This window comes from Lontra canadensis, unplaced genomic scaffold (assembly GCF_010015895.1).
Source record: "Lontra canadensis isolate GAN:19392208 unplaced genomic scaffold, GSC_riverotter_1.0 scaffold164, whole genome shotgun sequence".
Classification (NCBI taxonomy): Eukaryota; Metazoa; Chordata; class Mammalia; order Carnivora; family Mustelidae; genus Lontra; species Lontra canadensis.
Genome location: NW_022631158.1, coordinates 2078763 through 2099063, shown reverse-complemented (window position 1 = coordinate 2099063; position 20301 = coordinate 2078763). Strand labels below are relative to the sequence as shown.

At 40.1% G+C, this 20301-nt stretch overlaps 1 protein-coding gene across 1 annotated transcript in view; it reads left to right on the top strand.

The window, feature by feature from the left end:
* ATF6 (activating transcription factor 6) overlaps positions 1–20301 on the top strand; it is a 205070-nt gene that overhangs the window by 60313 nt on the left and 124456 nt on the right. Inside the window, exons 11-13 of the mRNA XM_032845498.1 lie at positions 12767–12898; positions 18365–18478; positions 19759–19858. Coding sequence (XP_032701389.1) covers positions 12767–12898; positions 18365–18478; positions 19759–19858 — 346 coding nt within the window. The remainder of the gene's footprint in view (positions 1–12766; positions 12899–18364; positions 18479–19758; positions 19859–20301) is intronic.

Below are 20301 nucleotides of genomic sequence, written 5' to 3'. Positions count from 1 at the left end.
TGCGGAGGAGAAGACCCCAAACAGTGACCATTGTACGGTAACGTTCTAGTGAGTACTAAGTAACGTGGTGTGTTTTGTGAGTGTCGTACAGCGAACAGGAGGTTAGTGGAGATGGTGATTATAGGAAAGGCTTCACCCGGAAGAATGGAATTAAAGATTTAACCCACTGAGCCACCCAGGCGCCCCTGGAATTAGAGATTTATAAGGAGAGAGACGGAGTTTCCGTGGGAGGTGAGGGATCCACGACACTAAACAGCATATGGTACGGAGATGGAGAAGAAGTTATTTCCCCTGTCTGCCCTTTTTGTTGCCTTAAAAAAACAAACATGAGGCAAAAAAAGGTCTTCACTTCCTAGGCCTTTTATGAGTGATTAGATTTTATTTGTTTTCTGGTTGTGTGTTTTCTAAGACACCTTAATTTTCATAACCTGTTCTCTCTATCTCATTACTGCTACTTTGTGCATTACAGTGGAGTTTCTTCTCATTTTTCATACACTTAGTCTTGTAGGGATGTTGGAATTGGATTGGATATGGCATAAGTGGTTATCAAGTTTAAATTTTTTGAGGTGGAAGAAGAGATTTTTTCATTGTAGGGTAGGGGCTTAATTTTTAGAATTTTGTCTTCTTGGGTTCCTCCTTTCTTAAAGCAGTGTTCACACAGCTGATGTTGGTCACACCAGAGACATGGTTTTCATTGCTGCTCTGTGCTGATGTGTTTCTGTTTTGTTGTTACGTTAAGTTTGTACCTTAAGACCATTCTGACATTAGGGAAGTTTAACCCTCCCCTATACCTCAAGGACTGATGTAAATTTCAAACTTGTACAGATATCCAGGAAAGAGGGTAGGTTGGAGGGAATGAGCAGTGTTCCTTTTAGACATTTGTAAAAATATTTCTTGGTTGAGGGAAGTTGAATTAATTTAAGAAAAATGGGGGAAATAAGGGAAGAGAAAGGGAAAATAGATTAATCTTGATGGAAGAAAAGAATTTCCAAAAGGTTCTCTTGGCAGAGTAAAGTTTAATGAGCAATAAATTGTGTTAAAAATACTTCCGTCTTTGGTCTGAACCCTACTTGCAGTCTGTCGTTTATTCTGAGTTTTGTGGACGGTTGAGTAATGACAGGGGCTAAAGTTTTTATCACAGAAGTTTGAGGTTTTGCAAATTCTCCTTGCCTACTTAAAAGTTGGGATGAAAAAAAAGTTTGGCTGATTTTTTTCTTACATTTTCTCATAGTGGTTCTCAACCATGGCTGTACATTAATAATCACTAGGAAATCTTCCAAAGGGAGGAGCCCTGCCCAAAACTTGTGGAATCTGGTAGGATGGGTCTAATTCAGTTGTTCTTGAACAAAATGTTTTTCCCTCTGGTGATTCTGAAGTATGTCCAGAGTTGAAAACTGTGCTGCGTTGTTTTTCTTTCTTTTTTATATAGCTTGGCCTCTGTGGAAATTGTAAGAGCACTTACCCATTGAATTTAGAGGATAATGTATATAAGAGAAGTTTGGTTTTTTTAAAGATCTTATTTATTTGAGAGAGAAAGTGAGAGAGTGAGTGGGGGCAGAGGGTCCGAGGTAGAGGGGGAAGCAGACTCCCCGATGAGCAGGGAGCCCAATGCAGGGCTTGAGCCCAGGGTCCCGGGATCATGACCTGAGCCGAAGGCAGACGCTTAACCCACTGAGCTACCCATGTGTCCTGGGAAGTTTTGTTAAATCTCTAGACAGACACGTCTGTACTCAAAGGTTTGTCTTATATAATTGAGGAAATGTATGGACCTCTGTTTTGTACTAAGAGCCACAGCATAACCTTCTGTGGGGAATTTCTTCCTGGCACAGAGGACTGTAGTTACAGATTCCTTTGTTATTATTTGTTATATTCCTTTGTTATTCCTTTCCCCTTTCTATTTTAAAAGTCACTGTCATCCTTCTCCTTTTCTGAAAATAAAAAGCGTTTTCTTAGGAGGTTTTGAATATGTTAGGTCTTAAAAAAATAACAAATGTTTGAAATTGACAGGGCCTTTTTGGTGTTTGTTCCTGGTTAGGTGCTCTCCCCTCACTAGAACGGAATCTTTACAGTTTGAGGCATCAGACTTGGATGAAGAAGGGTGAATCATACTGTTTAAGGGCCAGCTACTCTGTGGTTTGCTTCTGAGACTGTTAAGGAAAAGCTGACCACAGAAAATATGGCACTGAAGTTGAGTTGTCTGGAACTGGTTAGAAATAAAATGTCTCTATTCTAGCATTCTCTAAGTTTGTCAGCTTTTCATAATTTTTACAGGAAAAACTCTAGCTTCTTATCCTGAGATGAGCCTGTCCCCAAATCTGGCTCTAATTTTTTTTTTTTCCTGTTCAATTGCTGAGCACATTTTGCTGTATGAAATCATTATTGGCTGTAGGTTAAAAGTTACTGTATAACTTAAATGTCAGAATTCAAACCACCAAGTCTACATGATTTTGTTCAGCCAGATTTTAAAATGAAATCTAATTCAAATTCTTGGCTAAAAGTACTTTCCACATTTACCAAAGTGACACATAAACTGAAGAAATGCAGTACATCTAAACAGCAGGTGTCGCTGAATTGCAGAGACGTGATGGGGTGAAGGGCAGTCCGTCCCCCGAATCTTGTTGTTTACTCTCGTTCTTCAAAAAAGTATCCATGCAGAGTACCTGGTTCTCATTTCTTCCAGACTCTATAGATTTCATCCTTTGTTTTAAAAAAAATGACTTAGAGTTTGTCAAGTGCAGAGCTGAGTTTTGAGGGCATGGAAAAGTCTGTTGATGATTTTCTTTAGTTTTGGACTCTGTGGGAGTTGTATATTGGAAGGTCTGTAAGGAGTACCAGTGGCTTAGCCTTCATTGGTTGGCTACCTTTTGGCCCAGACTTGAGTTGTTACAGTGAGGGGAAGGGCATTTGAAACCAGAAACGTACATCCTTTGCTAATTGCCTTCTTAACCTTGAGTAAGTCACTATGTCACTTTCAAGATAAGAGGAAGTAATGTAACTTCTGCCGCTTTCTCTTTTTTGAGAGAGGAGTCACTGTGAAACCCAGAGCACATGAGAAAACTGTCAAAGTTCAAGTTGGTGCTTTGATGTTTTCTTTAGACCCCAGATCTTAGCATGTATGGTGTGTCTGAAGCAGCTTTCTCAACCACCATTTCCAGTACTTAGTACATGCAGGTGAAATCCTGCGGTAGAAGTTGATCAAAACATAAATGGTAAAGGAGTTCATAGCTTTGCTTGTGGAAAGGGAAGCTCTAGCCTGATATTAAGGTAGTGTAGGGTAACCGAAACTTTTGATTGTAAGGAAATATATGTATAATTAATCGCATATCATTTAAGCTTCTATATGGTTTGATATCCGTGCCTTATTTTCTCCAGATTTGAGCTGTTTTGTCATTTCAGGAAACATTTGAAACTTAAATTTTTACAGATTGTTTTTAACTGAGCTATGGCCGATGTAGCATGCATGAACTGTGAGTGTGTGGTTTATGTCCATTTAGACTTCATGTTGTCTGTGCGTTCTGAACAAAAACTGGCATTGACATGTTCTGTCCACAGTCAGTTTTTCACAGTCCGTGACCGCTGAGGAGCTAGAATTAGGGAATCACAGAAAGTCCATACGCCTTATGTGGCTTTCTCTGTCAGCCCTTCTCAGTAAAGCAGCATTACTTGTTTCATTCTTCTGTTGTATGTGGGTTTTGTTACTGTTGTGAATTTGAAAATGCGAGATAGGTGGAAATAAGACTGCTGGAAGAAAAGGTGAATAAAAAAGAGAAGAGAATTAGTTCTAGAATAATCTAGGTTGGCTGTATGTTGATACCATCTGAGCTTGGTTGGTAAAAGTGGTTTTTGTGTTTGTCTTGTTAAGCTATTTTTAAATACTTCGTGCCAAGCAAATGAGTCTAAGCAATTTTGTGAATTCATTCTCCCAGAACTGTGAGGGAGGGTGTGATTATCTCTCTCCTACAGATGAGGAGACTGAAATTCCAGCTGCTGATGTTGCAGAGCTAGGATCTGGAGTGCGCCTGTGGAGCCCTTGTCTTAATTGCTTACAGAGCCACTGAGGCAGGGGAAAAGAAGTTGCAGACAGAGGAGAAGAGTTAGGATTTGATCCAGTGACTTTACCCAACCCTTGAAAGCTAGAATTGGCTGTGAAAGGAGGAGAAAATACTCTAATACTCTAATAAGTTGACTAGGTTGATGTAAATATAACAGAAAAGGGATTGTACTCCAATTTACAGGTGTCGTTTTGACATTTAGAATGATCAGAGCGTGCCTTTGTCAAGTGAGAAGATTCCAGAAAGTTGTTTACACACAAACTTCTTATATGAAACATTGACTTGTTGACTTCAATTAAGTATAATGTATTATCTATTGCTACGTGACAAATCACCCAAAAACTTAAAGCCTGAAGATGACATTTACTTTGCTAAAGATCTACAATTTGGGCGGGGCTCAGTAGAGACTGCTTTTTGTTCCATGGAGTGTCAGTGGGGATGGCTTGGGTTTATGGACCATTCAAGATGGCTCACGCATCACGGCCAGCAAGTTGGTGCTGGCTTCAGCTGAGACCGCTGAGGCTATGGGCCGGGTTTTTCCGTTCTTTTTCATTTAGGCTTCTCCACCAGCAGCATGGCTTTCCTCTTAGTTTTGAGGCGGAGTTCCAAGAATGAGCATCACCTGTTAGAAGAGTGCTTGCTTTATAATTGTTCATTTGAGTGAGTGGAAGGATCTCATGCTGATTTCTTGCTCACATTGGCTCACTTGGCAAACTGCTGCTATAAAGTACATGTTTCTTCTCAGGGGCCGATAATCCCTGGTTCTGAGAACTGCTGTTTAGAAGGTTTTTAAAATCTTGATTTAAAAAAAAAAATCTTGATTTAAAGATTTATTTATCCAGTCACATTTCTGTTTTTAGTAAATTACCCCCAGTTACTACTGGCCTGCAAAAATTATCTGAACCATTCAATAAACAGAAAAAACTTCTTTTAAGATTTGGAGAACTCCCTTGGGAACTTTTCATTTTTAGCCTCAGTTGCAATGAAAATTAACATAATTTCCTTTTCCTGGATCTGAAGATGGTGTAATAATGAGTTCACCACCTGCCATTCTTGAGTTGTGAGTTAGTGTCCCTAAAATGAAGATCTGGATTTTTCTCTTGACTTGAGGCAGAATGCTACATACATTTCATCTGTTTATTATTTAAAAAAAAAAAAAAAAGTGGGAGGGAGTATCTTTTCTGAACTAGGCATTGTCCTAGAATGAAACTGAGGTCCCTGTACTCCTTAACTTATATTCTAGCAAGGACCGACTGACAGTAAACATAATAAGCAAATACAATGATAGAGTTGTAGTCCTTTGAACAAAGGGGTAAACTGTAGGAGAGTGAATGGTGTTACAAGTGTGAGGGTGGTTGTTGGAACTGTAGTCTGAAATAGTGATCATTGTAAAGTAGACATACGCACCAAGGCTTAACGAGAGGGCCAACCATATAGATATGTAGGGGAAGAGCATTCCTGGCGGAGGAAACAGCCATGCAAGGGCCCTAGGGTGGAGGGATGCCTTGCGTGTTCAAGGAAAAGCAAGGAGGTCAGGGTGGTTGGACTGAAGTGAGCAAGGGGGAGAGTAGTTGGTGATGAGGCCAGAGGGGTAAGATGGGTGCGTTGAGTGGGGCCTTGGTCATTTTAAGGTTTGGGACTTTTGCACGGGAGAAATGGGGAGCTGTCTGAAGGTTTGAACAAAGAAGTGATTTAATAATCTGACCCAGATTTTAAAACAATTCCTCCTGTTGCTGTGCTGAGAAAGGGCAGAACCTGGCAGGCAAGAAGGCAAGCTGTTTCGCTAACTGCTCTGTGTCATCCTTGGGACACAGAGCACTTTTTGATTTACAAAAGCATGTTCACATCTGTCATTTCGCTTAACTCTTCGGAAAACTGAAATATGTGTTATTTTTCCTGTTTTACACGTGAGGAATTGCATACAGAGAAGGTCTCCTCCAGTGGGGGTCTCAGAGCCATGCCTTGAACCCAGATCTCTTGATGTCAAATTCTGTGCTCTTTCCACCATCCTGCATTAAAACTGGAAAAACTCAATGCTCTTTTCAGCTTCATGTGATTTCAAGTTTTCATGGGTGGTTCTCCCACCAGCAGAGCAGCAACAGCATGTGGATTTCTCTGGGAGATGAAAACCAGTAGGATTCTTATCTGCTGAGATGGCTTGCACTTAAAATTGATCTGCTTGTATCATAAGAAAGCAGGTCTGCAAAGGGTAGAATGGATTTGGAAATGTGCTGGTTTTTGTTTAGCTACTTGGTATGAAAATTGGTTATCTGAAATCACTTCTTAACAATTGAGTGGCTTCGCAGATAATCTAAAACATTTGTTGGCTTTTAGAATTTTTATAAATAAAAAAGTGAAGTAATAATTTTTATAATCCTTTCTCCAGAATTTTGGGGAAATTGAAATTATTTGTGTTTTTACCAATCTATGCTTTCAGGCCTTTTGGCCCCTGACATGAGCAAGGTTTATTGGTGTAACAGTTACTTTGTGGCTTAAAACTCTTGTGACTCTTGTGGAATTACATGTTTCTGATCATAGAGAAATGGGGACTTGTCTTAATATTTATTAGTTTATTTAAAAATACAGAATAGAACCTAATTTAAGCTAATCATGAAAAGAGTTTGATTACACTGTTTTATTAATATTATGAACTATAAACAGTCATTGCCATTACTACACTAACCCTTCCCATGACTCTGAGCCATCTCTTTGTATTATTAGAAATTTAATTTTTCCAGGGCCACCTGGGTTGCTCCGTGGGTTAAGCCTCTGCCTTCAGCTCAGATCATGATCTCAGGGTCCTGGGATCGAGCTCCGCATTGGGCTCTCTGCTCAGAAGGGAGCCTGCTAACTCCTCTCTCTCTGCCTGCCTCTCTGCCTACTTGTGATCTCTGTCAAAGAAATAAATAAAATCTTAAAAAAAAAGAAAAATTTAATTTTTCCAAAATTAACAAAACGGGTCATGGAATGATGCTAAAACAGTCTTGCCAAGAATCTGGAAGTTCACATCCACAATTCTCTTTTCCTCTTTCGTACATTTGGCTACTGTCAGATTCCTTGTTAATATTTGTGGTGGCACAATTGTGTACCTAAGACAGTCTTGAATTCTGGCAGTGAAATAAAGCGCTTTCATGTATTTCAGATAGTCATAAAAACAAGGGAAACATAATTCTGCAGTTACTCAGATGGTTAAAATTAGTTTCTTTGGGTCATTTCATAGGGTTCAAGCATTTATAGTTTTTTTTTTTCTTTTGAGCTGAATTGGACAGCTGGTTTGTCTGTAATTTAGCTTAAGAGAAATTTCATTTTAAGACTTTTAAAAAATCTACAAGGAATGGAAGCCAAATGACAACAACCACCAAAAACAATAAATGAAAAACTTTAACAGATTCTTTTCAGAATTTCCTAGTATGTTACCTTTTCAAAATACATTCTGGGCCAATGAGCAGATAATAAAGGTGAGGCAAACAATGGGTAGGAGTTACTAGAGTAGCTAAGGTTAAAGGTAAATTGCCATTGCATTGTGATATTCATTACCTGTATGGGCAGCAGTGAAAAAACAGTGATCACTTAGGAGCCAAACCAGTCAACATCAAAACTGATTTCCAGCCAGTGCAACTGCTGAGGGATGGTTGTGCAGCTCAGCTGCAGATGGAATCAACTAAGCCGATGGTTAACCTCAGGGCATTTGCTTGGAACAGCCGTAAATTGTGAATTGAAGTGCCTGTCTTCATAGCAATATTAACATCGTCAAAAGAACAATGATCAGTAGAAAGGCACTTTCAAACTTCCAAGCATTAATAATGCTGAACACTTTTCCTTTATAAAACGTGCATAAACCATACAGATGTCCACTTTGATTATACCCTTCTACCTGCTGCCTGTCTGGAGCTTCCCGGCCCCATCCTTCTCCCCAGACTGTCCACTTCTGTTGCATTCATTGTGGCAGATGTGTAATTTTCAGGGAATGAGATAGGAAAGATGTGCAAGCCAGGATTATTTAAAATGGTGGCTCTCAAACATTTTGAGTGTGTCTCAGTCACTTAGATGGCTTGTTAAAACACAGAGTCATTGGGCACCATTCCTAGTGTTTCTGGATGAGTATGAATGGGGTGGGGCCTGATAATTTGCATTTCTAACCAGCTGTCAGGTGATGCTAATGCTGCTGGTCCAGGTACTACACTTCGAGAATCAGAGGAGGGTACTTTCTGATCAAGAGAAACTAATGAAGTGTGTTAATTGCTAGTTGATAGTAGGATTCAAGGAAACACAAGTGAAGTTATTCTAGAAGCCATAGCAGCACTTAGGCTTGGCAGTTAACTGTGGGTAATCGAGGGAGCCTCCCGTTTTTAAAGGCTTGTACTCCCTCTCCAGGGCACAGGAAAACAGGGAAACTGTTCTAGTAATCTGCTGTTTTTCAAGTAGTTGAGGTAACTAGGAGATCATTGTAATTCCAGTTTTTCAAAGAAAGAAGGTAGATTCCCCATTAGACCAGGGAATTTAACAATCATAGGGAAGATTCTGATACAGAAAGGGAGAGGATAAGGGGGCCTGGCGGGCTCAGTCAGTGGAGCGTGTGACTCTTGATCTTGGGGATGTAAGTTTGAGTCCTATGTTGGGAATAGAGATTATTTAAAACATGAAATATTTAAACATAAATAAATAAGAAAAGGACATATCTGAGAGCCAAAATTAAAACAGAACAAACAGGCTAGTTTTCTTTTTGTTACTTGAATAAATTTCTGGACTTAGTAAAACTGTGGCAGGCAAGGCCATCCCTAATCTAGCCTTGCATTATCATCCTGCTCCCCTTCCTTTCTCCTCTCTCTCCGAGATGATCTCTTTCTCTCAGTGTCCACGCACACTGTCTCTCCCGCTTTACTTTTAGTTCTCTGAGCAAAACATGCTCTCTTATACCTGTGTGCTTTCCCCGTATACTGTTCCATCTGTATGGCATGCCCTCCCTCTCTCCCTCTTCCTTTCCACCTGTTTATTTATGGCTTTCATTTAAGATAACTTTGTGATCCTTTTACTGGAGATCAGGTGCTTTAGCTATAGGCTTCCATAGCATTCGGCATTAACCTTTATTGTGATGTTAATCACTCTATTTTCTTTTCTTTTCTTTTTTTTTTTTTAAAGCTTTTATTTATTTATTTGACAGAGAAAGACACAGAGAGGGAACACAAGCAGAGGGAGTAGGGTAGGGAGAAGTAGGCTTCCCGCGGGGCAGGGAGCCCAATGAGGGGCTTGATCCCAGGAGCCTGGGATCATGACCTGACCGAAGGCAGATGCTTAACGACTGAGCTACCCAGGCTCCCCCGCGCTATTATCTTTTATCTGTATCAATACCCCCCCCCCATACACTGTAATTTGATTTTTACCCTTTTCAGAATCTTTTTTCAAAATGCTTTTAATTAATTAATTAATTAAATTTGTTTTAGAGGGAGAGGGAGTGGGGGAATCCCAAGGAGGCTCTACACTTTGGGGCTTGATCCCACAGCCCTGAGATCATGACCTGAGCCAAAATCAAGAGTCAGATGCTCAGTGGACTGAGCCACCCAAGTGTCCCTACTTCCTTTTATCTTTGAGTCCTTAGCATTGTATAGGGTTCCTGGAACATAATAGGCCATAGTACATGTTGAATAAAGGAATTCAGTCATTCTGAGAAATGTTGTCAACATAATGCGGTAATGGAGTTCCAAACTTAGGTCCAAGTCTCTGCTTCTTTAGCTACTTAGAGCAAGTTTGTTTAAACTCTTTGAGCCTCAACTTGTACTAAGTCTTCATTCCCTAATATAGTGCTCAAATGGCCGCTGCTGTTTTACTATATTTGCGTCTTGGAAGACAGTTTAACAGTCTTACAGTATCCTTACAATCATGATGTGGAATTTTGGACTATGTGCTATAATTAATTCAGAAGTGGTGAAACTTAACATTTTTTATAAGGTTTTCACTAGGGACATGCTCCATGGCTTGATTTCTTTGTTCTGAGCATTTCAGTATTTTAGTAACAGCTCAGTTGTGGATGTTGATGGCATGCTGACTCTTGCTTACAAGGAGAGTTTCTTTGGCTAATTAAGATCCTGGAGGTTCTTGACTGATTGGTAGACAAGGTGATATTTTTAAAGGAATTGATGTAAATTATTCAGCTGGGATCAAAAAGCTCAATGATATGAATTCAGAATTGGAAGTGGGAGAGGAAGGAAAAAGAAGGTAATGGTTCCGAATCAGTATGTGAGAGGAGTAGGGATTTGGATTAAACCAGACTCAGGAGAAGCAACATGCGGTGTAACTGCCAACAAAGCCTTTGTGATACTCGACTGCATCAGAGGGAGAAGCATATCTGGAACGTGGGAAGTAATGAATCTGTTCCATCCTGGCTGGTCATGCCCCCTGAGAAGTACTGTAGCCCGTTCTGGATACCACTTCTGAGAGGCATAGTGATAGGAGAGAGGCCAGATAAGACTGAAGACAGACTGCTTCAAAGAAGAACGTGTGTGGGAAAAAAACATAGCCTGGAGAAAGCAAGCCCGCGGAGTGGGGGTGGGAGGTGTAGGAGATGTCTTTGGACACTGGAAGGAGGCTTGCTTAGGCTTCTGAGCAGCCACAAAGCCCAGAACTAGAACCAAAGTGTGGAAGTTACAAAGAAGCACATTTCTAGTTAAAACCAGGGGAAACACTTTTCACAATCAGGATGATGGAGCCCCTCTTCATCATTGGAGGGGTAGAAGGAGTACTTGGATGAACGGGGATGTTATTACGTGGGTGTGTCACTAATACAGTGTAGCTGTTGAATTAATGGAGATTCTGTTGCTAATACAGTGTAGCTGTTGAATTAATGGAGATTCTGTAAAGAAAGTTCTTCACTTTGTTTTGTTTACAGTGTACATTCCTGAATCGAATGTTTGGTACCACACTTGAAAGATTTAAAAGTAAAATCTTTTTCAGAGAAGTAAGTTGCAAAAAGAAAAAAATTCTTCAGTTATCATCACACACTCCTTTTGTCCTCCCTACAAAGTTATTTTCTATTGCTTCTCTCCTATTTTCGTAAATACTCACCAAGTTAAGTTTTCGAGAATTTGGTTAGACTCCACTAGGCCTTTTCCCTTATTGCAGCGGGGTTCCTGTTGTTCGGGAACACTCAGGCAAACATTGTGCCTGAAAGATAGAATTGTGACAGTGTATCCTCAGTTGTAGTAAAGTTAGATGTTACACAGGGCTGGTAATTTGGTGGTACACCTTCGAAGGGTTTACAGGATGTCTGAAGTGCTACAGCATACTGTGTGTGGACCTCCAGACAGCAATGATTCTGGGGGGAAAGAACCGAGGAAAATGGGAAATAAACTAAGAGATCAGTAGATGATTCTAGAAAGATGTACCTGCTTCCTATTTCCCCCAACACTGCTTTCCTCAGATGTGGAGACAAACTGCCCTACCCCGAGGAACTCCTTCCCTCTTAGAACCACTTTCATTAGCCCTTCTTTCCTCTACCTCTTCGTCCTTCTCAGCAGAATCTGGCATCCCTTGTTTCCCTTTGCGTTTAATTTCAGGATTAGAACTAGTGTACATTGTGTGCGAGGCATTGCAAAATAAAGCATACACACACAGAATGTCATTGGTGAGCCCAATCTCTAAGCCCATGATTAGCAAGTTAAAAGTGTTAAATGACTGTACAGTAATGGCTTTATGTGTGTGTGTATGTGTATTTGTTTGCCATAAATACTTGGGCCCACCATGAGGACACACATTGACAATTGAAAGTATGGGGGAAGATGGGGAGAAAGAAGGAAATAGGAAACTTTACATGTAAATAAAAATAGAAGTATTTTTTTTAAATAATTTTTTGTGTGGCCCAGTCAGTTAAGCATCGACTTAATTTCGGCTCAAGTCATGATTTCAAGGTCAAGATGGAACCCCACATTGGGCTCTGTACTCAGCGGGGAGTCTGCTTGAGATTTTCTCTATCCCTCTTCCCCCACTTCCACTCATGTGTGCACTCTTGCTCTCTCCCAAATAAATAAGTAAATAAATCTTTGAAAAAAATTATTTTTTTTTACCTGTATTTGATTGCCTGCCTTCGGGGATTGTGAAGGGCTAATGCCTTTGGCTGTCCATAAGGAGAAGAGTTCCAGTTTCATTTGAAGTGTTCCCTCATTGAAACAGCTTGCAGCATCCAGGAGGACTTCTTATTTCAATTATTATCTGAATTTAAAATTGTTAAATGTATGTTGTACTTTTTTCTACTGATGTTGTTTAAGCAGTTTATTTTTTTAAGATTTTATTTAGTTATTAGAGAGAGAGAGAGCGCATAAGAGCAGGGGTGAGGGCCAAGGGAGAAGGAGAGAAACAGAAGCAGACTCCTCACTGAGCATGGAACCCGGTGCGGGTCTCCGTCCCAGGACCCTGAGATCATGAGCTGAGCCAAAGACAGATGCTGCACTGGCCGAGCCCCCCACACATTCGTGTTGAAGTAGTTTAAAAATGAGGTACTTTTAGGCTTAACGAAAATTATTCTCAGAATTGTTTTTCATGTGTATAGGATGCCAGGTGAGGGATTTGACCACAGCCATGTGCTATTTTGTTTTCTGTGCCTGGTGTTCATACTGTGTGCATGAACCTGTGAAGGAATTTGGGTTTGCTTTAGAGCTAAAGTAGTATGTATACATGTGTCAAACTGTTATTTCAATTATTGTTTCACTTTTTAAAATTTTCAGCATGTTGGAACAGGATTCCAGGAGAAAAAATCCTAGTGTGAACCCTGCAAGTCAAAGGAGGCATCTTCTAGAATTTTCTGCTAAAGAGGTGGAAGACACATCAGATGGTATCATCCAGAAAAGTAACTACAGGTTAGAAGACAGTATGTCTCTGTTAAAATGATTTAATGAAACTGCCATGGGGAATCATATAGTATAACTTTACATCTAAATCGCTTATGCATAGTTTTAATTTGTAGAACAAACAAGTTATTGAGGCCCTTAGTAAATTCTACTGTTAAGGTCAGTTTTAAGAATAAATTTGCTTTTTGAAACCTTTCCCAATTTTGGAATTCTTACGGAGATGTGACCTTAAAAATCTCCGTTTGTGTGTACTAAGATACATATGGAAGCAAATACAATATATACACATTGTATTATACATAATGTTTTTAATATAGTTTTTTTAATCGGTCATATGGTTACACGTATAGTGCATGTGATAGTATCATCTTGTGAGGACAGTGGTCTGGTGGGGTGATACGGGTGAGCCTGAGTGCGGTCAGTCATCTGATCAGATCGTTTATACTTATTGTGATTTTCGTCGGATCTTCCTCTCGTTACGGTTTATCATTCTGGTAAATTTCTCTATAGCTTGCCAATAGTAGCAGACTTAAAATTTTTTGAAAAGACAAGGTTTGTATTATGTCAACTAGAAGCAGGCTACAATGGACATTTTCAGAGCTGTATACTTTTTGATAAACATTTCCCTGTGTTATTTGGAATTTTTATTAGAACCGAGTGGAGTGAAGTCCTTGACTAACAAAGCAAAGGAAGGTCACAGTGTGGCAACGATTGCACAATACAATGCTTGAGAATCATTAAAGATTTGTTTACTTGTGACTTTGTAAAGTTCTACAGGCCAAGGGCCATAGTGGAATCTTTTTTTAAAATTTTTATTGTGACAGCCATATCACTGAATGAAATTACTACTGTAGTCCTGTGGGCTTGTCTCCTTTTAGCCTTCCTGGAAAAAAATGCTAGTATTCATTATTTTAGGAATCTGCAGTGTGTCAAGTGTTAAGCGTGGCAGAGGATCCAGAGAATTAAAGGGCAGTGAGTTTAGCTGATGCGGCCTGCGGTGTGATGGATGCCATAACGTTGGAAAATATTAGATGACATTTCTTGCTTTTTTTTTTTTATCACGCCCAAAATAGCCATACTTCTGAAATACTGATCTTAGTGCTCACTTAACAGTGTCTTTGAATATTGCTAGAGTTTAATAGTATCTCATTTTACTGCGTAATTTGTCCAAGTTTGCCCTACATGTTCTGCATGTAATTTTGAGTTGTGTTATCCACATGCGAACCATCAAAACTTAGGTTTTAAATTTGGGTTTACGAGCATTGAGAATATGCCACGTGCCTTTTAGGTACCTGTTGCTGGTTGGTTGTTAAAAAAGTAGAACTAGTTATTGATTATGTACTTGAAATTACAGTTCAGGTAACCCTTACAGGAATACTACTTATTTTGAGCTAACCTCAGTAAATAGCGGCCTTCACCTATTTGCCTGTGGTGGAGTAAAGTAACGTGGGAAGCATAGTGCTCTGGTCATCCTAGTTCAACCTAGATGTTTGAATGACCTTCAGGCTGTAATTTCTCAGTTTTCAAAGTAGTATATGAAAGACAAGCTATTTGCTGTTCCCCACCCCAGAGTCTGGGTTACTGGTATTAGTAAAAAAAATTGGAAAAGATTATGGATTCTTGACTGCATGCAAATATCTTGAAATATCTAAGATTATTATTGAGGAGCTTGGGGGATGCAAGTAGGTATTAGTCCATCAACTCGATACTCTTGATTTTATCATTATAAATACTAAATAAAAGATAACCGAGAATGTTTGTGCAACATTTGAAAGCAGCAGATACAAATGTGTTTTGAACTGCATTTTAGTTGGTTTATTTATACACAGCCATGACACTATATTTTTTTAATATATTTTATTTATTTTATTTTATTTTTCAGTGTTCCAAGATTCGTTGTTTATGCACCACACCCAGTGCTCCATGCAATACGTGCCCTCCTTAATACCCACCACTAGGCTCCCCCATTCCCGCACCCCACCCTCCAAAACCCTCTGTTTGTTTCTAAGTCCACGGTCTCTCGTGCTTCGTCTCCCCCTCCAGTTTCCCCCAATTCACTTTTCCTTTCCTTCTCCTAATGTCCTCCATGTTATTCCTTATGCTCCACAAATAAGTGAAACCATATGATAATTGACTCTCTCTGCTTGCCTTATTTCACTCAGCATAATCTCTTCCAGTCCCGTCCATGTTGCTACAAAAGTTGGGTATTCATCCTTTCTGATGGAGGCATAATACTCCATAGTGTATATGGACCTCTTCTTCCTTATCCATTTGTCCGCTGAAGGGCATCTTGGCTTTTTCCACAGTTTGGTGATTGTGGCCATTACTGCTGTGAACATTGGGGTACAGACGGCCCTTCTTTTCACTACATCTGTATCTTTGGGGTAAATACCCAGTAGATGACACTGTATTTTTCAATGCAGCTTACTTTTTATTATGTTTCATTTTTTAGGAGAATTATGAGAACTGGTTCAAATAAAAAAGGAGTAGATTGTAATCCCATAGTTTATAACATTGCATTCTCTTAGCATATAGTAATTAACTGCATATATGTTTTCAGTTTTAGAAATGTGTGGTTTATAATAAGATGAGCACTTAATTTGTCCAACCAAACTGGGACACTTAAGAATGAAAGGGAGTGCTAAGTAATAATTACATCAGGACCTCAGGTGTAAATTCGAGACTGTCTTGGATAAATGGGAAGGGATGGTTACCCTACATAGAAGGCATCAGCCAGAATAGAATCCCTATCCCAGGGATTCTCATTAACTCTCCCTAGCTCTGTCCTTTACTTAAGTGATTTATTTGCTGAAATGGTGTCTATCGATGTGAAATAGCTTGCAAGCAGCCTAGAACCCGACCGCATCAGGATTAGTGTGGATGTGATTGTCTCCAGATTGCATGTTGGCTTAGAGTCTCCCTTTTCTTTTCCCTTCAGCTCCACCCAGTTCTTTTCCTGGTATTTCTCCTATCAGATTTTTATTTTTTTTTTTCCAAAGAATATTTTGGCTGATCAAACAAAGCAAGTTAGCACAGATGTGCAGATGTCATTACACTAGAGTTTATCACCTGGAAATAAAATCATAGATCAAAAATACATCTTCAAAAGTAATTTTAGACTTGTCTGAATGATAGGAGCATTTGTATTTTTTGAAAGTATGAAGACCTGATTTTTTAAACTAAGACACATGTGACAGGTCTTTGTTCTTTTTTTTAAGTGTAGCAACCAGCCCCCCTGCTAGGCACATTCATCCAGTACAAGGGAGAGGTTTTTTCCTTCTCCCTCAACGCTTAATTTTAGGGCAGTGTGTGTGCAGTTACTACCTCTGCACCCTCATTTCTGTGTTATTCCAAACAGTTTAACTCTCAGAGGCAGAGGACAGGACTGGAGAATGTTCTGCTTCGACTTGAAGGGAAGAATGATGTGTGTATCCTCAGCTGTTGCTCTTTTTCCGTGGTGTGTGGCATACAGAGAAGTCTGTAACTTTTCTCCTGAAGTTAGTTTTCTAGTCTGCCAAAATTATTTTTGTCACGGAGGCCAGTTATTTCAGTGTTGCCAAATTCAGTGGAAACTTCTGTCTTCGTCTTGATCTTTCCTCTGCATCTGGCCGTGTGGATCCCTCCTTTCTCGAAACATTCTCCCTTTCGTTGCTACATTTTTCAGTTTCCATCTTTTCCACCGGCCTCTGTCTCGGTCATCTTTCTGGGCTCCTCCTTCATCCAAATCTCATCGTCCGGAACTGTGGACTTTCAGTTTTCTTCCTGCTTCTGTGACTCACGCTGGTTCACCGCTCTCCGTCTTCACTGCCAGCACCCTAGTACCGCTAGCTTCAGCTCTTGCCTGGCTTCCAGCCCTCTCCTCACTGGTCTCCGAGCTTCCCCTGTGGCCTCCATTGAATCCATTTTTGGTACAAGGGCAGGGGCAAGGATACACTGAAATACATCACTTCTCTCCTTAAGTAATACCTTATAATCTGGTCTCTCTTTCTCTTTTTTTTTTTTTTAAGATTTTATTTCTTCATTTGAGAGAGAGAGAGGCAGAGAGGATGAGCAGGCAGAGGGCCAGAGGGAGTGGGAGAGGGCAAGCAGACCTCCCCGCTGAGCAGGGAGCTGACACCGAGCTCCTTCCCTGGACCCTGAGGTCATGACCTGAGCCGAAGTCAGATACTTAACTGACCGAGCCACCCAGGCACCCCCTGGTCTCTGTCTTTCTAACCTTGTCTTGTGTTTCCCTCACTTGCTCACAACTCTTCATCGGGTGAGTGGTCTTCTTTAAGTTCCTGAAGGCCACCTTCTCCTGACCTGTGTCTGTCTAGATAACTCTCTCCCCAGTTGCTATGGTGCTGGCTGCTTCTCATCCTTTAGGCCGTCTCCTCGGACCATTTCCTCTAAAGTAGAGACTGCCATTGTTTTTCTATTTCTAGTTCTTAATTTGGATTTATTTTATGTATTTGTTCTCTTATATTTGGCGCATCTCCGCCGTTAAGGTCTCTGAGGATAGGGACTTCATTTCGCTTGCTCCCCATTGGACTCCTAGCGCAGGGCCTGGCACATCGTTGGTATTCGGTAAATACTGGTTCAGTGAATTAATGAAAACTGTGAATCTAGCCGTGTCTGATTTTGTGTACATTTTTTCTTTTTGGGTGTTAGCTAAATATCTAGTCTTCTAAATCTAGAGCATCGAATGTAAAGAAATTCAAGACAGATCTAGGATTTGTTAGTGAGAAAGGTTACAGTAGCGGCAGCAGACAATAAACAGCGCTGATGCCCCCAGCTCAGCCTCTGATTTTCAGCCTGGGTTTAGCTCCCTCCGTCATACCACGGATAGTGAATTCAGTGTGACGGTTAGGAAGGTATATTTTTCGAAGCTGATGGAGTCCCTGACTGGTTAATGTTACTTTGGTGTTTTATTAGTGACTTGGATTCTTCCCTGATTCTAAAATTTATGTTCAACTTTTCAGCGCTCACTTCTTTCCCACCAAGTGTTTTATGCTCTTCCTTACCCCCACCACACACAGTTTGAAGGAGACTTGAGTTTTGTTATCGCAGAATTGTGAATGACCACAGACTTTAGTCTGTTCACCCTATACTATCTTTCCTGTCAGTCAGCGGGTCCTTCCCCCACGTCCATTCCTGTGTCACCTCTGTTCCAGCAGCACTATGTATGCCTCAAGTTCACGGAAGACACGGACCTTGTGTTATCGTTGTTTCTTTAGTTTTTGGCATATAGTCATTGCTCAATAAATAGTGGCTGGATAAATGTGAACTACCATGGCAATCTGCAGAACACTGGAAAGTGACATTTGTGCCACATGGTCTACACTTCCCTCCCTTTCTGTTGCATTTGCTTCCATCTTGCACTATGTCCTATTTACTATATTTTTATTTCCATGAAAAGTTAATAATAGTAATGACTTTCTTATAGCAAACTACTTAGGAATTTAAGATGCAAGGTTTTGTGCATATGTTTTTCAGATATGATCATTCTGTTTCAAATGACAAGGCCCTCATGGTCCTAAGTGAAGAACCACTGCTCTATATCCCTCCGCCTCCTTGTCAGCCCCTGATTAACACCACAGAATCTCTCAGGTGAGTGTTGTAGATCATCACACAAATATCTGAGTGGGTTCCTGGGGTTAGCTTTGGAACGTAGAAAACTGTTCAGATTAGTTAAGTGACTGGGAGAAGCTCTGATTGTGTGTTGGACGATCATAGGCTTATCAGTTGTTGTCCAGTTTCCCCAGCAACCTGATAAAGATGGCGATGGGTCTATGCTGCATGGTAGTGTTTGGTTGCTAGTTAAATATGCCTTATTTGAAAACTACAGAATGATATATAAACTTATAGGATGTTAGACTTGAGAAGTGGTAACATTCATAGGAGAAGGGGCCTTTTTCTTCAACTTAGGAAGACAGCAATTTGAAGAGAATGATTCTGGAGATATTTTCCCGTTAGGGCACACCTTACCATTCCTCATCTCCTTTTTCCTTGAATATTTTCCTTTGATTTTGGATTCTTTTCTTGAACTTCAAAAATTGCTTCAGTTTTTTAAAGTCATAATCAGCTCTAGTTAAGTAAGCATCGTCTAACATCTTCACAACTGCTGTAAAAAGTAAGCACAATAAATGGAACCTACATTTGAACTAGTTCTTTTTTTATTTGCAGTGTTGGAAATTTTGGTTTATAGTGTATTGAAATTTATTTCTTTCCTTTTTTTTTTTTTCCATGAGCAATTGAGTTCATTCTTTTCCTTCTCCCAAAAATAGTACGATTTTCAAAGGCTTTAATGCATCCATTTCCTGGTAGGATCCTACAGTTTACTAAATGTTCTTCAGTGTCTCCAGGGTTGTGCGGATGTAGCCCAAGAGCAGAAATAGGAAGTACTCTTCTTTGAAAAAACCTTTGCATTCTGTTTCTATATTTGGAATGTATTTAGTTATGGGTTTTTAAAAAAACCTGAACTCATGATTGAGGAGTCTACTATATAAAAATGCATGTTGTATTAAAATAACGTTAGTATCTGAGCTTTTTCAATCAGATAGGAGTATCGAATCATTAGGCACTAGGGATGCTATTTGGACCTTAGAGAATGTAATTAAATGAAATTTTTTAATAAAGATTTTTATTTATTTGACAGAGATCACAAGTAGATAGAGAGGCAGGCAGAGAGAGAGGAGGAAGCAGGCTCCCCGCTGAGTAGAGAGCCCGATGCGGGGCTCAATCCCAGGACCCTGGGATCATGACCTGAGCCGAAGGCAGAGGCTTTAACCCACTGAACCACCCAGGCACCCCTGATTAAATTAATTTTTAACCAAAAGTGAGAGATTTATTTCTATGAAGTATGCTTAATTAACTAAGCTGTTTTATAGGTTAAATCATGAACTTCGAGGATGGGTTCACAGACATGAAGTGGAAAGGACCAAGTCAAGAAGAATGACGAATAATCAACAGAAAACTCGTATTCTTCAGGTTTGTTTCTGCTTGTCTTTGAACAGTGGTTGGCATACAGGTTGGCCTTCTTCCTTCAGATAGGTTGCTTTCTTCCCTAAAAAATTGGAAAACTTGAACTTCAGTCACTTCCCACTGGCTCCTGCTGCTTCAGATGCAGCCATCACTGCCCCGGAAGCCCTGGTCCCAGGTGTTAGAGCACTAATAGCTCTTTCCTGGGTCTCTCGCTCCTTCCTGCTCTCTCCCTCAAATTTACTTTCAAGCCAGGGATTCCTGTGCATGGACATCTGTGTCCAATGTTTTTGGCACAAATGGTATGATAAATGGTACTGTTTGTCTCCTCTGTTCTTAGAGCTTTTCAGAAAGAAGGTTTTAAAACATAGGACAGCTTGGAAATGGAGGCACATCTTCCTGGAGAGCATTTTTGAACTTAGATGTGTGGGTCTGGCTACGGGTTAATGGCA